This window comes from Alligator mississippiensis, chromosome 16, assembly GCF_030867095.1.
Source record: "Alligator mississippiensis isolate rAllMis1 chromosome 16, rAllMis1, whole genome shotgun sequence".
In the NCBI taxonomy this organism is placed as follows: domain Eukaryota; kingdom Metazoa; phylum Chordata; order Crocodylia; family Alligatoridae; genus Alligator; species Alligator mississippiensis.
The window spans coordinates 32903667-32917400 of NC_081839.1; the positions used below are offsets into that span (position 1 = coordinate 32903667).

General features: G+C 43.8%; 1 protein-coding gene across 11 annotated transcripts in view; it reads right to left on the bottom strand.

Annotated features, from left to right (window-relative positions):
• USP28 (ubiquitin specific peptidase 28) overlaps positions 1-13734 on the bottom strand; it is a 35254-nt gene that overhangs the window by 18763 nt on the left and 2757 nt on the right. For 3 of the 11 annotated variants that reach the window (XM_019484001.2, XM_019484000.2, XM_019483992.2), the window contains exons 2-9: positions 10314-10391; positions 8477-8609; positions 5651-5756; positions 4592-4754; positions 3402-3488; positions 2614-2751; positions 1556-1629; positions 390-466 (exon numbers count right to left, since the gene is read on the bottom strand). In XM_019484001.2, coding sequence (XP_019339546.1) covers positions 390-466; positions 1556-1629; positions 2614-2751; positions 3402-3488; positions 4592-4754; positions 5651-5756; positions 8477-8609; positions 10314-10391 — 856 coding nt within the window. Of the gene's footprint in view, positions 1-389; positions 470-1555; positions 1630-2613; positions 2752-3401; positions 3489-4591; positions 4755-5638; positions 5757-8476; positions 8610-10313; positions 10392-13734 lie in introns of all 11 variants that reach the window. The other 8 variants (XM_019483997.2, XM_019483999.2, XM_019483991.2 and 5 more) reach the window with 3 other exon arrangements.

The window sequence follows — 13734 nt, forward strand, 5'->3', positions numbered from 1 at the left end:
ACACGCAGACATGCATTTCCTACAGACACAATAGACTTGTATCTGCCAATGAGATCTCAAAGCAAATCAGTCAAAGTTGTGTAGCTGACAACAATATTAGAGAAATTTGCTCCCTGTAGTCAACACTCTCCAGAGAAGAGACCCTTTTCAGACCTATGCATAAGCAAGATGCCAATTAGAGGATACCAACTTTGCATTATACACATCAGCACCAACACAACTATGATCAGATTATCTCTACGCTTACTGTAATGCAGAAGGATTAGATAATGTCACCAAGGACTTGCGACAACACACCATGCTACACACCCACATTGGAGACGTAACTCTGTGGTAACACTCAAACCAGTCAAAGGGCTTGCAAAAGAAACCCAAACACCCGAACTTACCCTCGTGGATCCCTTCGGTCAGGAAAGTCCCATAGAAAAGTTGAACCATTGGGTTTTCAGATTTGTCTCCAGGGCTGCTGCTTTCCGAAAGGAAAAGTGTGCATTTTGTTACATGGAAATGGAGCACGAGGGTAAATGCCACCTACTTTTGCAAGACTCTACGTATTGAAGTGTTAATTTTGATTATGTCCCCAGTAGTTATCTGGCACGTAACAAAATATCATTAGAATTACCATGACTAAGAGAAAAGCAAAGCAAAATCGGCCCTTACAGCTGGGACGCTGGGAACAAGCGGCGCGTATTTAATGCTAGCACAGTGCTATTTATGAAGCTATGTTTCCAGCAATGGGGTATTAATAAGGACTCAAATTCAACCTCTAAGCTTCAGCCTGGGGCTTCTGAGACTTTGATTAAGTGCAAAGGAAATAAAGTAATCAGTTTATACTAAAGCTAATGGGTAATTTCTACCTTGCCAAAATGTCTTTCACCAAGGACCTTGAGAAGCTTTACAAATATCGTCTCTCCTGTTACATAAATGGGCAAAGTGATGCACTCAAGTGGAAGCAACTTGCAGAGGTTAGTTTAAAAAACACGCCAGTCGCACAGTAAGGGTTGCAGTGTAGGAGTCCAGGCTACTTGTTCCCTCCCCGATGCCATACTTTATTTGTTCCAGCTGCATTTGGACTCTAAACTTAAGCCACAATTTATCGTGGCCTTTTATCCCTAACACTAAACAATTCCTCTTCTTCTCTTCAACTGTAACACTTGCGAGCAGACTGTAAAAAGCAGCTGCTATTCATGAACTGTCAACCTGTGCACATCCACTCGCTCCCTGTTAAACCAGACCTCACTATTAACAATGTCCTACACAATATGAATTTACCCCACAAACCATAATAAATCCCAAAAGTAAGATGCTCATAAATCCATCTCAAAAAGTTACTTGGCAGCTCGCGTGCTCTTTAGGTTACGATGGCCTTGAGTAAAGGCACGTATCCAGGCGCAAAATGAAAAGCTGCCTACTAGGAAATAGGACTATCCTGCCCAACTCAATGAAGAAACGTTTCTTAGTGGGGTCAAAAGCCTGATTAAAACTCCTGCCATGATTGACTTAAAATCCATTCTTCCTTCAAAATAAGTGAAAGCTGCCCCAACCTAAGACTCACTTAACGTTAACAGCTAGCTGAAACGCGTCCTCCAGCCAATCCAGAAGTTTGTGGGTGAATTCGCTCACATCTTGCTAAAGAGAGACAGAAACCAGAGAATCAGTCATTTCACTGAGAAAATGCTTTGATACTTCACGAGTCTTACATTTTTTTCAAATACGTGCCCACCACCATTGCAGGCTTTCTAGCTACCTGGTTATCAGGTTAACCTGGGGAGGAAGGCTTTAAACTATGCCCTACAGGGGTTGTTGATAACAGACGGCTGGATACTGTGCAATTAGGATCTAGGAAGTGGGAAAAGGGGCAGGAAACCATAATAGGGTTTAAAAAAAAAAAGGATGCAAGCAGAAAAACAGAGGGGAAGTCTGCAAAATGTAGACTGTAAATCCTAACCGCAAGAACAGTACGACAGAACAAGCAGCCTAGGGAAACTCTGGACTTTCCCTTCACTGCAAATGTGAAGAAAAAAGCCAGATAGTCAGGGTGATTTAGGAGCAATGAATCCTGCATCTGTGCAAGGGGTTGGGCTGACTCCTGAGGTCCTTTCCATACCTATGATTTTATTCTGAGCTGACTGCCTCAGGGTACATTCTTACCCTGCAGTAAATGCAAGAGATAGCTCACTCCTCGGTGGTAATAGGGTAAGCTGCCTCACATTTACCGTAAGGTAAGAGCAGGCCCATAGGCAATGACCCTGGAGTTGCTGATGCACTGTAAGTTCACACCCTACCTCATTGCATGATAAATGGTTCACGTGGCCATAAGTCAAGTCACAAGAAACTGCCCTGGGGCATAAGAAAATGCACCATGCTTCCAACCCGGCAGTCACTTCCAGCCCACTGCGGACCACCAGACAGAGGGTCACACGTGGGCTGTTTCTCCTTTTTTTGGAAATCTTGTGCATTTTACATACGGGCAATGACACCGGTCACTGTACTTCTACCTGCCAGGCGACAACCATGTATCTGCAAGAAAGCCCGCAGCACCAAGTGCAACATGACTGACATCTTTGCCAGGGCTGTCGTGGTAAAAGCAGACAGGATTTTTAGGCATTTTACCTGCTGCTCTTCAGCTGTTCTAAACGCCTCTCTCAAAAGCTCCAGCGCTGCAGTGGGGTCCACAAACCTACGGTGCGTTCCCAGCATTAAGGCAAAGAGACACTGAAGTTCCTGCATGAAGGCAATATTTCTCTTTTCCTGCATTAGAAAAGATAAGCACACGACAGTTTAACACAACGGGAAGAAAAGCAGCAACTCCAGAGTGCGCGTGCTACTGACTTGGTACCAGTATCTCCAGAGGTACACGTACAAGGCCACAAAAGGGACATGACTACAATAGACAATCACAGAGGAGACTTGTGCAAGGATCTCTCTCTGGAGCAAATTCAGCCTTGAAGTAAGAGAACTGAAAACCCTGCAGTAGTTCCCGAAGGTGGGAAGTCTAGTTTGGAGAAGTACCAAAAGTAGTAGTATTGCACCTCAAATACGGGCACTGAGATGCTGCATTTCATTTTTAGACAGCAGATTTTGGGGGTTAATAATGATGGCCAAGGCAGCAAGTGCAGAAGCAAGTCATGGATATCTGGTCCCATAAGGGAATTTAATACAGGACAGATTCCCCACCTTCAGTTTGGGAGAAGGGCTATGAAGGAAGCTCTCAACCATTTCTGTCATTTCTTAAGGGTTACCCAAGAACAATTTCCTTGCTTTGAGCAGCCAGATGTTTTCAGAATCACCAGCTGGGCCACCTGCATCCTCTCCTTTTCTTGCAGACAAGCTCCAGTCCAGAAGAAAGGGGGGAGAGGGAGACGGAGGAAATGCCACACTATTCCTCTGTTAGGACTTACGTTGCGACTTCGACAGTTCTCAAGCACGCTTTGTGGGAGAGTGTAACCAAGGACCAGCCTCCGAAATTCTGGCAGCTGGAAAAGAGACTGAAAGGGGAGAAGAGTCAAAGGCCAGGTCAACACAAAGCCTGGCTGTAGCTGTCCTTTGCCAAGTCTGTGCCTTTTTCATACAGTGCAGGCTCAAACTCTTCACTGCTTTTTTCCTTGAAAATTTAAATCTCTAACAGCGCAGCAGTCTACCAAAGCCAGCTCAGAGTGCTTCCTGCCCTGCAACCTTTCCCTTCAACTCTCTTCCCATCCTCCCAGCTACAGTTTTAAGCTAACCTGTTGGCAAGCCCTTCGGAAGGAGTGGGGACAGATCTTCCATCGCACAAAGGGAAGCTAAGTGACCGAGGGCAGGGGCATTAATCATGACCCCAAAGAAGCATCTGACACCTGCTCCCCCTTCTCCCCAAAATAGAAAGACGCCACCCCACGTTTATCTGCTGATGCCGGTGTAAAAAGAACTAGGTGTGTTAGGTTTCTCTTTCTGCTGTCTCTTCTCATTTAACTAATCACTAATAATGCACCCTGACTAGTTTCTTATTAGTTCGGGCACCTAAGCTACTGTGTTCCATTAACTGGAATCTGATACACCGTGCATTACGGAGCCAGGATTTGTTCCAATAAAATTACATTACCACCACTTTGCCAATCTGGTTACTGTCATCCAAGAAGCATTGTGACCTCACTGCACCATGAAATGGAGTGCACGGGGGTTAGCCACAATAAATAAAAAGCATATTCATAGCCCCCTTCCTTTACATTGGAAGTCTGGCCCTGCTGGTAGCTGGCCCATGGTTTTGAGCGGTCTCTGTTTGACATAGGGCTGTGCAAAACAGTTTTCTCCACTGGAGTTTACAAATTGAAGCAGAAAGCTGGTGGGTCCTCACAACTGGGTCGCATAACCCAATTTTAAAAAATGCAAAAAACACAAAATCTGCACAAAAGGATCAATCTCCACCCCCAGGTAATCGCTGCTATTACTGCCAAATTCCTGACAGCTGGCTGGCTTCCTATGACCCATTTGCTCATGACTTGTCTCATGGCAGTGTTGTGGGGATTATTCAATTGCCACTAAAGCACATTTTAACCTCTACATACCAGGCATTACAGAAAGGCAACGCATGGCCGTCACTATTACGCATTACCTGTATGACAGCACTAAACCAGCACGTATTTCCAATGTTTTTCAATCCAACAGGCCAGTCATCCACCCTCCTCCAGTTGTTTTGGTTGGGGCTCTCTCCCCAGACTTCACACCGTTTCCTTTTGGAGCGATTTTTGTTTTCTGCAGCACTGGTTTCGTGGGCCCTGTCAGAAAGGTTGAAAAGGCAAATGCAAGCTTGCAAGAAAGCACCTTCAGAGTGTCGAGCTCTTTAAAAGGAGATGGAAATTCATACTGGCAAATCATCCCATGTAGTAAAGTAATCACAGTGGAACCAGACCAAAGGAGCTATACTGTCATCCCAAGCAGGAGACATTTATGAAACAGTGTCTCATGCTGACATACAAAGCCTGTCACCTCTAGGTCTACTTTGTTCTTGTATATATTACAGAAGAACCTAACAGTATTGAGCATTAAGTCCCTACTGACATCCTCTCTGCCTCAAAGAGTTTCCATTCTTGGATGGAAAGATCAGCAATCTTAGATTGCAACAGGCAAACAGAAATCAGAGAGGACAGGGAGGATGAAACAAGGTAAAAGTACAATACAACACTTCTTTTTTTTTTTTCCTATAAGCTACTTGCGAGCAGGATTTGTGGTCTGAGTATATCACGTGTTATATTAGAGACAAATCCAGGACAAATCAAACCCAGTGCATAGCCACCAAGTGTAAGGCTGCTTCATAACCTGCTTAAAATGAGTTGAAGGAGGCAGTCCTGGTGCCAGTTTTTAAGGGACTGATACCCACAGCACTAAAGCCTCCATGCAGATCATGTTAGCAGGCATGGCAAGGAGTGACTAGGCTGCGTGGAGAATGAGCCTTTCACCCCTGGGTGTGTATTACAGTCCCTCCAAATCACATCTGTGAAAATGTGGTTAAAATCTCCAGCGTGATAATTTAAGCACCTCCCAAGAGCTCTAATAGATGGAAGTGAATGAGTAATAAAGGGTTTTTTTCCCCCACAGTTGTTACAAATGTACCAGGCATAAAGACCACAGAAGCATTTACAAGAACAGGAAAAACACTTACATATTCACTGACCTGTTAGCATCCCTTTCCGCTGTTTGGACTTTCGGAGACTCCATTAAGCTGAGAGCAATGACTGCTTGGAGGTCATCTTTGTTATCCGGTGCTAGATCAATCACATCTGGGAATTGAAGGAGAGTTTTTCATCACTTTTAAGCCAGAAGCAGTAAAACCGCTTTCTAAAAGCAAAGGCCAAGTATTATCCCCACTTTGTGTCATAAATGTCACTACCCTAAAATGCAGAAATGTTATTTTCTGCTGCAAAAGTAAACCAGCTCCTTGCCCTTTTGAATTTCAAACAAACAAAATTTAAGATCGGAAAAAAATCTGGGCGGAAAAGGAATGCGCTCCATGATATTTAAAAGCATGATTCAGATACTGGGGTAGCAGGCAGCAACAGCTTGGACTGGGATTACTAATGGCACAAAGGAAGAAGGACCCAGCGCTCGGTGCTCTGACTTGATATTTGATATTCTTAGTATCAGCGTTAATTAACAGACTGGCTTGAAGGAGAAATGGGTTTCAGTTTAATGTTGTTTGCACAAGAACTTAGAATTAAATTCAAACTCAGACACTATGTATTACTGGTCTCCCACTGTCTCTTGCAAATGTCCATTGATGAACCCATTTTATTTGCCATCTAGAAGAGTAGAGAAAGCCATAATTTTGGAAGAAGCAGGACTTGAAAGGACAGAATAAAATGCAGGTGAGCACGTGAAGTTAAAACTCGTGCATTAAGCAGGGCAGTGTTGTGCATAAAAGGCAACTCAATAAAGAAGCACGCTGTTTCTGTGGTATATTTACATTTAACATCATTAAAACCTCAGTCCACTGAAAAAAATTCTTTAAATTTAGATTTAGAGTAATAGTCCCTGTATTTCAGCTTATTCTTATACAGATTTTTTTTTTTTTTAATTTTATAAGATTAAAAAAAAATCAATTTCAGGTAATTAAATTCTAAAGTCCCAGGAACCCAGCAGGAAGGTTCTCAAATGGCCTGTCTGTGTAATCTAGCAGTCAGGATCTTCACTTCAGATGTGGGTAACATGAGGCTGATTTAGCTGCCTGGCAGCCAGAAGCTATTGAAACGCGGTAAAATAAGCCCCTCCTAGCAGTTAAAAATAATCGTCTGATCTGCAGGTTTTGGCAACGCAGCTCCTGGCTCTCTTTCTAACTAGGCTACAAGGCAGAAAACAGCTCTGGGCATTTCTCTACATCCAGGAAAAAAGAGTGCAGCAACCTACGTTGTAAGATCTGTCTGCCTAGGATTAATTAACATTAACCATATTATAGCAGCCACCGGCAGCAGTGCAGTGGTGTCCAGGTGGTAGAAAGGGTGAAGTGTGACGGGAGACCAGACCATTCTAGCTTGTAGGAAGCCGATCTACTCTAGTTCTCCAGGCTAAAAATGTCCAAATCATGTAAGTCCCTCTGAGTTTAGGTTCCCTAGAAACTCAAGTGCTCTTGAAAACTTTGCACCCTTAGTGCATGCTGCTTAATGAAGACATTAATAGGGACACCTCCATTCACTTAGAGTGATTATCCTGGTAGTAATTTCAGTCCTGGACGCCCGAGGAACCTTAAAAACGTGAAGTATTTGAGCGAATGAACAACAGCTTCATCACCCAAAAGACAAACTAGATAGTCTGGAAGTGCCAACATAGAAAGCCAGACACAAAAGAAAAAGTTGGCTGGGTTGCTGGTAGGCTGGACCGGTCAACAAGGGAATGTCAGGTTCAAAAGGAAACGCTGTGAAACGTCTTCTGAAAAGTCTCTGGGAAAAATTAGAAGGAAGAGTCCAACTTCTCCTTGCAGCAAGCAGGTGTTTGCATGAGGAAGCTCATGCAGGAAGGATGTACAAGCCAAATCCTCTATGCCGCTATCTATGTGGGACCTCACATGACAGGAGGCTACAAGCTTCCAGGAAGAGCTGCTGCATGCTTAGATATTTTCGAGTCAGACAACTGACCTTTTGAAAAGAACAGCACTTCAAAGTCACCATCTGGTACATGAAATCATTTCATAGCTCTACAGCCAGTATTCAGTTATTACCCTTTGCTTCTCAAACACTATGAACGGGCAAAGAGCTTTCACTTCCTCTTGGCCTCATGAGTTAAGGTCTGCCACAATAAATTCTTCAGAGACACAAGCCTGGGCAAAGCCCATCAAGCACCAAACTCTTCTAGTCCTCTACAATAGGATTGCCTCTACTCTATATTCTCACTACAACATCCAAGTCTTCAGGTCAGCTAGCAGAGCCTTCCTTCTTAAGCCTTATATTGCAATTGCAACTGTTCCTGGTTTGTTTGTTTTTTTCTACTACGTGACTCAGATTTGGAAAATGAGTCATTTTGCCAGTGACTTCAGAGGTGTTCAGGTGACCAGCAGTGGAAAACTAGTTCGTGCCAGACGCTGCCTGACAACCGAAGTGATTTTACTTTTAGCTGACAAGGACACCCCTGCGCTCTCAGCTGTACTCGTCCCATCCAAGAAATGCAGTCCAGGAAGAGCACGCACCAACTGCAGAGACTTCCTCAGCCTGACGAAGGGTTTTTAAAACTGAAAGCTTACTAAAAATGTTTTTTTCTAACTATTTAAATTGGTCTAATAAAAGATATCAAATTCACTCAAAGAACCTAATCTGTCAACTGTTCCTTGCAGTCCTAAACCGGTTCAAAACAAAATCACAGCTTGCCATGATCATCTTGGGGGACAGGAACCTGGCAGGACCGGGGCTTTGTGCTAGCTTGCAAATGTCCCATCAGTGACAAGCCCCCGTCTGTGTTAAAAATGAGGGATCACATGTGACCATGATACTCTAGGTGAGAGCAAAGCACCTACCGGTCTGCAATCCCTTGCCCGCAGCACTCCCTTCGCCGTTGGACGGTTCTGCAGCAACGGCATCCTGGACAGGCTCTTTAACCTGCTCCTCGGTGAGGATGGTGACGGCTTCTGTTAGATCACCGTTAGCAGCCTAGGAAGAGCAAGGAGGGTTAAACCAGCCATTATTCTGAAGCTCTTTTATATACATGTGAAGGAAAATAACACGCTGGTCCCAAATTGGCTGGCCACAGCAATACGCTGACAGCCAACACTGGGGAGAAACGAAGGCTTTACACTTAGCATCTCTCACGTGACAAACACTTTGCTTCATTAGTTTGACACTACAGAAGGTGTTAAATAAATTCTAGCTCCCTGGAAGGACAGCACAATGCTTCAAGGACTTATACACATAAGTGGTTCCCCTAAAACCCAGCTACAACTCGGTTCCAAGTTGAGCACACATTTAAGCACCCTGCTGAACTAGGGCCTTATTAACTGGCAAGAGTGCTGCATTTCTCAAGAGATCACAGATGCAGCCCCGTGTATGGCTTTATCTTTTATAAATAACCACACAGAACAAGTAAAGGGAGCTACAGGAACCACATATGCAATACTAACAGCGCAGCCCATTTCCCGAGAGACTGGCATACCTACTTTTATTTTGAATTGCGTTCCATTATAGACAGCAAAGCAGCGGCCAGGTCTGCAAACACACACGACTGCTCCTCTTTGGAAACTCAGTCATCCCCTTAGATACGATCTAATATTTTACAGCTATTCCCATTTGAACAAACACTGATGATTTTTTTCATTTTTTTTTTTTTAAAAGAATCAACCGCATAAACAGCTAATTTCCTGCTGACACGCTTCAAAAGGTTCCAGCTTGATAAACTTAGTGCTCTACTATGACGATTATAAATATTTTAGTGTGTGCGATGGGTAGGAAAGAGCATTTCTTCTCTCTTTCCAAGACAGCTCTGGCTTTATAATGTAGATGCAGGGCTCCCAAATAGTGGCCTGTGAGGCCATGGCGATGGGTCTGCACAGAGCATCCCTCTGCCCTCCTTCCAATTACAAGTTTGGCTGTTTCACAAGACCGGGGAGGGATTCATCCTGGTTGGTTAGTCCCAAAGGTCTGAGACCTGCTGGCACAGATCACTGTGTTGCCAGCTCTGCCAATACATCCCCATGTATGAAAGCATAAATCTCAGGTCTTTGGATGCATTTTCCCAACCCCCGGTGTTCCAAAAACAGGTTTAAAGCAAAGAAAAAAAATAAAAACTTTATTCTATCCCACCTTGGGCTTTTGGTTATGCTTCAGTATGTACAGAAAGCAGCCTGCTCAACACAACATTGAATCCTTCCAGGTAACACGTACGCAGTTTCTATTTAATGCTGCGTGTACATGCAGCACGGGTTTTTAAGCCCTGCTGTTGGAAAAATGAGAGTTCGTTATTGAGTTTCAAAAGTCAGCAGGGCTATTTAGCCAAAAAGGCCATGCCTTCCTGCAGTACCATCACCTGCTGTACTCAGGTGTCCATTTGGGTCGCTGATGTACTTAAACTAACAGAAGTTAGAAGTGGGAGAACAAACAGTGACTTGGGTCCACTTCCAGCACAAACCAAAGTGCTCTCCAACGCATCTATATTGTACTACTTCATCAAGGCTACTTTTGAGTGTCTAAAAATGGTATATATGATCGTTCTTATAAAAATGCCTAACAAATCTTTGGCTTTTGAAAGATGCTTAGAGAGCTCTTTAACACTTACACAGAGGTTATAAACTGAACCAGCACAAGGCAATGGAAAAAAAGCCGAGATTCACTTCCAAAAGAACGGCGATGGCACAAACTAACCTTCAGGGCATTGTGAAGACAGGACGGATCCTGAATCCCTGTGATTTCTCTCAACTGGTTTAAAAGCATCTGGCAGTCCTATATTAGAGGGGACAAAGAAAGATCCTGTAAGAGAAGGTGACTGAGAAAGAGAGATGCAGTTACCAAGCACTTGCTCATATTTCTCACCAACACCGCGGGCATAAAACCCAATCTTAGATGAGTCAACCCCCATTTCTTACATTCGCTCTATTTGGATGAGGACTGTAAAGTCTTTTGTATTTGAGAGAGCATATGAAAAAGGGCTGCTAGAGGTGATACAGCCTGAGTGCCATGAGCGGTGCTGGCAGGCACCGATTCCCTCCCCCCATCCCCATGTATTCATTCCTCCCAAAGTGGAGTGGCATGTGCACTGGGACATATAAGGAGCCCAGGGAATTCGCCTGGGATTGATGGAGGGCTATTTTAAGCCTGGCTGCACATGCCATTGGTGCATGTCATATCTCACTTACAATGAGGTGTCAGAGATACAGAGCACAAGGGGCTTGGAGGCTCCTCTTCCCTGCCCCCACAAGCCACTTGGCTGTTTTGTTGGCCAACGCTTGTGCTTCTTGTGCTACACCTGCGTTCAGCAGGTAGGCCCTGCAGAGCCCCCGCTCCAGAAGACAGCACATAATTTAGGCTACCTCCAAAACTGTAAGAGAAATGTACACTCCCATTAAACCCAAACATGCTGCGACCACCACAGATAGGCCACTGTAAACCAATAAACAGCTGATTTCTGAGGTATGAATCTTTTATCACAAAAACCAGACATTTCACACCTGTGTTTATTTCTGAGTTTCTCGGGGCTGTTTCTAGCCCCTTGCCACACACCTCTTTCCATATCTATGAATTGCGATCGGGGATATTAGGGTACCCTAATATAAGCAAGGGGGACTGGGATGTTTCAAAGCTTTTTCACTGAATGTGGGTGGAATGAGCAGGAAAGTTTCCTAGACAATAAGATAAGTGAATCCAGATACCAGCAAGGAGATGCCACCTGGTTGCAGAAGAAGCTAGAGAAGTTAGTAGAGAATCGAGTTAAATCTGGTCTACCGCTGGACTATGAATTCATGATCAATGGGATAAGACCAATATTTGCATTACAGGCCTGAAATAACCATGAAAAGCCTGCACTTCAACCCAAGCATGGTCTTCTCCTCTAACACTGACTGCTCAAATGGACACAGCTACTTCGAAGGAACCGTCAATTATGGTGCAGGCACCAAGTGAAAAAGGCTCTCCTTTGGGATCAGCAGTCACTGCACTTCCCATTTAAGTACCACAGTGCTATGAATAACTTCAGCCACCGCAGTGAACGAGGAGACCAGCTCATCTCTTTTAATTATTCCAGCACCTAATAGTGATACTGCAGCCCTACCACTCCCCTTCCTAAATTCGGCAGCAGCTCTTTGTCACTGTAAGTTTGAGCTGGAATTAAGAGACTGAGTTCTGGTTTGCAGTGGGGCAAGTGCACGAGTCTGAAGCATGTTAACCCGGACAGAAATAACCATTTCTTCACATACCGGATATAGGCAGGACTCTTTAAGCTCTTACTCTCATGAGCTGCCCAGTGAATTTTATGCTCACAAACCTGTGCACCTCTCTGAACATATATTCACCGAGCTGCATTTTTCACTGCATCATGTGATGTGATTCAACAGCTCAAATCTTGCTTCCTTATGGTTAGTAAACGAATCCTCTCTTTGAAACCATGCATCAAAAGTACAGAGAGCTACTGTCCCACTGCTACTATTTCACAAAATAGTGCACACGGGTGTTGCTTTGCTTTCGTTCAGCTGCGCTCCTTACAGTCCTTGCCCCAAAAGGTTCATTTTCTCTTTTCTTTTCACAGCCTGTAACATAGAAACAGTTCAGAGCTGCACAAATAATAAGGCTCTGATAAAAGGCACTAAGTAAAAATGAATTGTAAAGCTCCTCAAAAACACGAACTTTGTTTAGTTTTCCAAATGCAATGAAGAAACAAACTGCTGGAGCTAATCCTCCCCATCCCCAAATCTAATCCTCAGAGACAGACAGATTGGAAGGTCTTATGCCTTGCCAACAATACAAAGGGAAACTGCATAATGCTAAAATGCCAACAATGTGAGGATCAGGCCTGGAGTACTTTCACAAAAGCAAGCCTATATATCACATTACTGATTTTGCTGCTACACCAAGTGTATTCCTGTTGCTTAACACCTCCTTGTGCTCCAGGGCACATTTTTTTGCTGAAAGAACACCCTTATTAATAAAACCAACATTATCATCACAAGACACAAAGGCAGGACAAGACTTGCTTTTGCATCTGAAAAGAAAACAGCCTTCCAGGGAAATCTGCGTTAAACACCAAAGTCTACAGTTAAGTCTCTATCTTCAGCAACCATTTCTAACTATCTAGAAGGCTTCTGATGCCACATTGTCTGACTTTTATTTAAAGACCATTTCTACAAGGGAATCAGTTGTCCCCCACCCCCCCACTGGTCAGCTGAGATTAATTTTGATGCATCAGCAAAATATTCTGGAGACCAGGATTTAATGGCTGAAAGTTTGTCCTGTACCATGAATGTCAAGAGGTTCTGCACCCGCAGCAAACAAGAGCTAAACAGTGCCAGCACAGCTGCACCGATATATGTTTGAAGGCTGCTTATTATTTTAATTCATAAAAAGACATAAAACCCTCTCTTCTGACTAGTCATTGCTTGCACCCATTTGGTAGTTTATAGCCATCTTCAAAACTGGAAATAAGCAACACAACACCCATGCCCTGAGGACCTCTCAAGCTGGGCTCAGGAATCCTTAACCTTTGCACCTTCATCTTTTCAATCTTAAGGACTGCAAAGTGTCCAGGAAAAATACATATTTTTTTATATTTTCATTTTGGAGTTTGTTACACACATGCTATTCTGCAGGATACAGGTTATTAATTAGGCCCCTGGAAAGGCAAGCTACCCAATCTAGCGAGTTCAGAAGGCAGATCTGTAATGTGGAGAGGGTGAACCCACTACCTGTGGTTTATAAATGGTTATCCCTGACCAGCATCAGGTGACACAAGGAAGAAGAGCTAATGCAGTTAATGCGGAGAGGTCGAACCACTACCACTTCTGCAGAGGTTGAAGGCAGCGGTTTTAATAACGTCAAGACGTAGACACGCATTCCAGTTCACAGCGAAGTACAGGAAATGGGACCAGCAACTTTCTCCGCTGCAATCCTATCTTCCCCAGTTTGGATGTGAGACGGAGGGAGAGAGTAGGTTTCCATTAAGTGAGGTATTGCATACTTTTCTCTGTGCATAGTAATCTACCTAAGGATCCCACAAAAGTTTGACACCTTGAGTTTGCTTTTTAAAAATTATACTATGACCCACATCAGTTGCAAATAAGGCAATATACAAAATTCC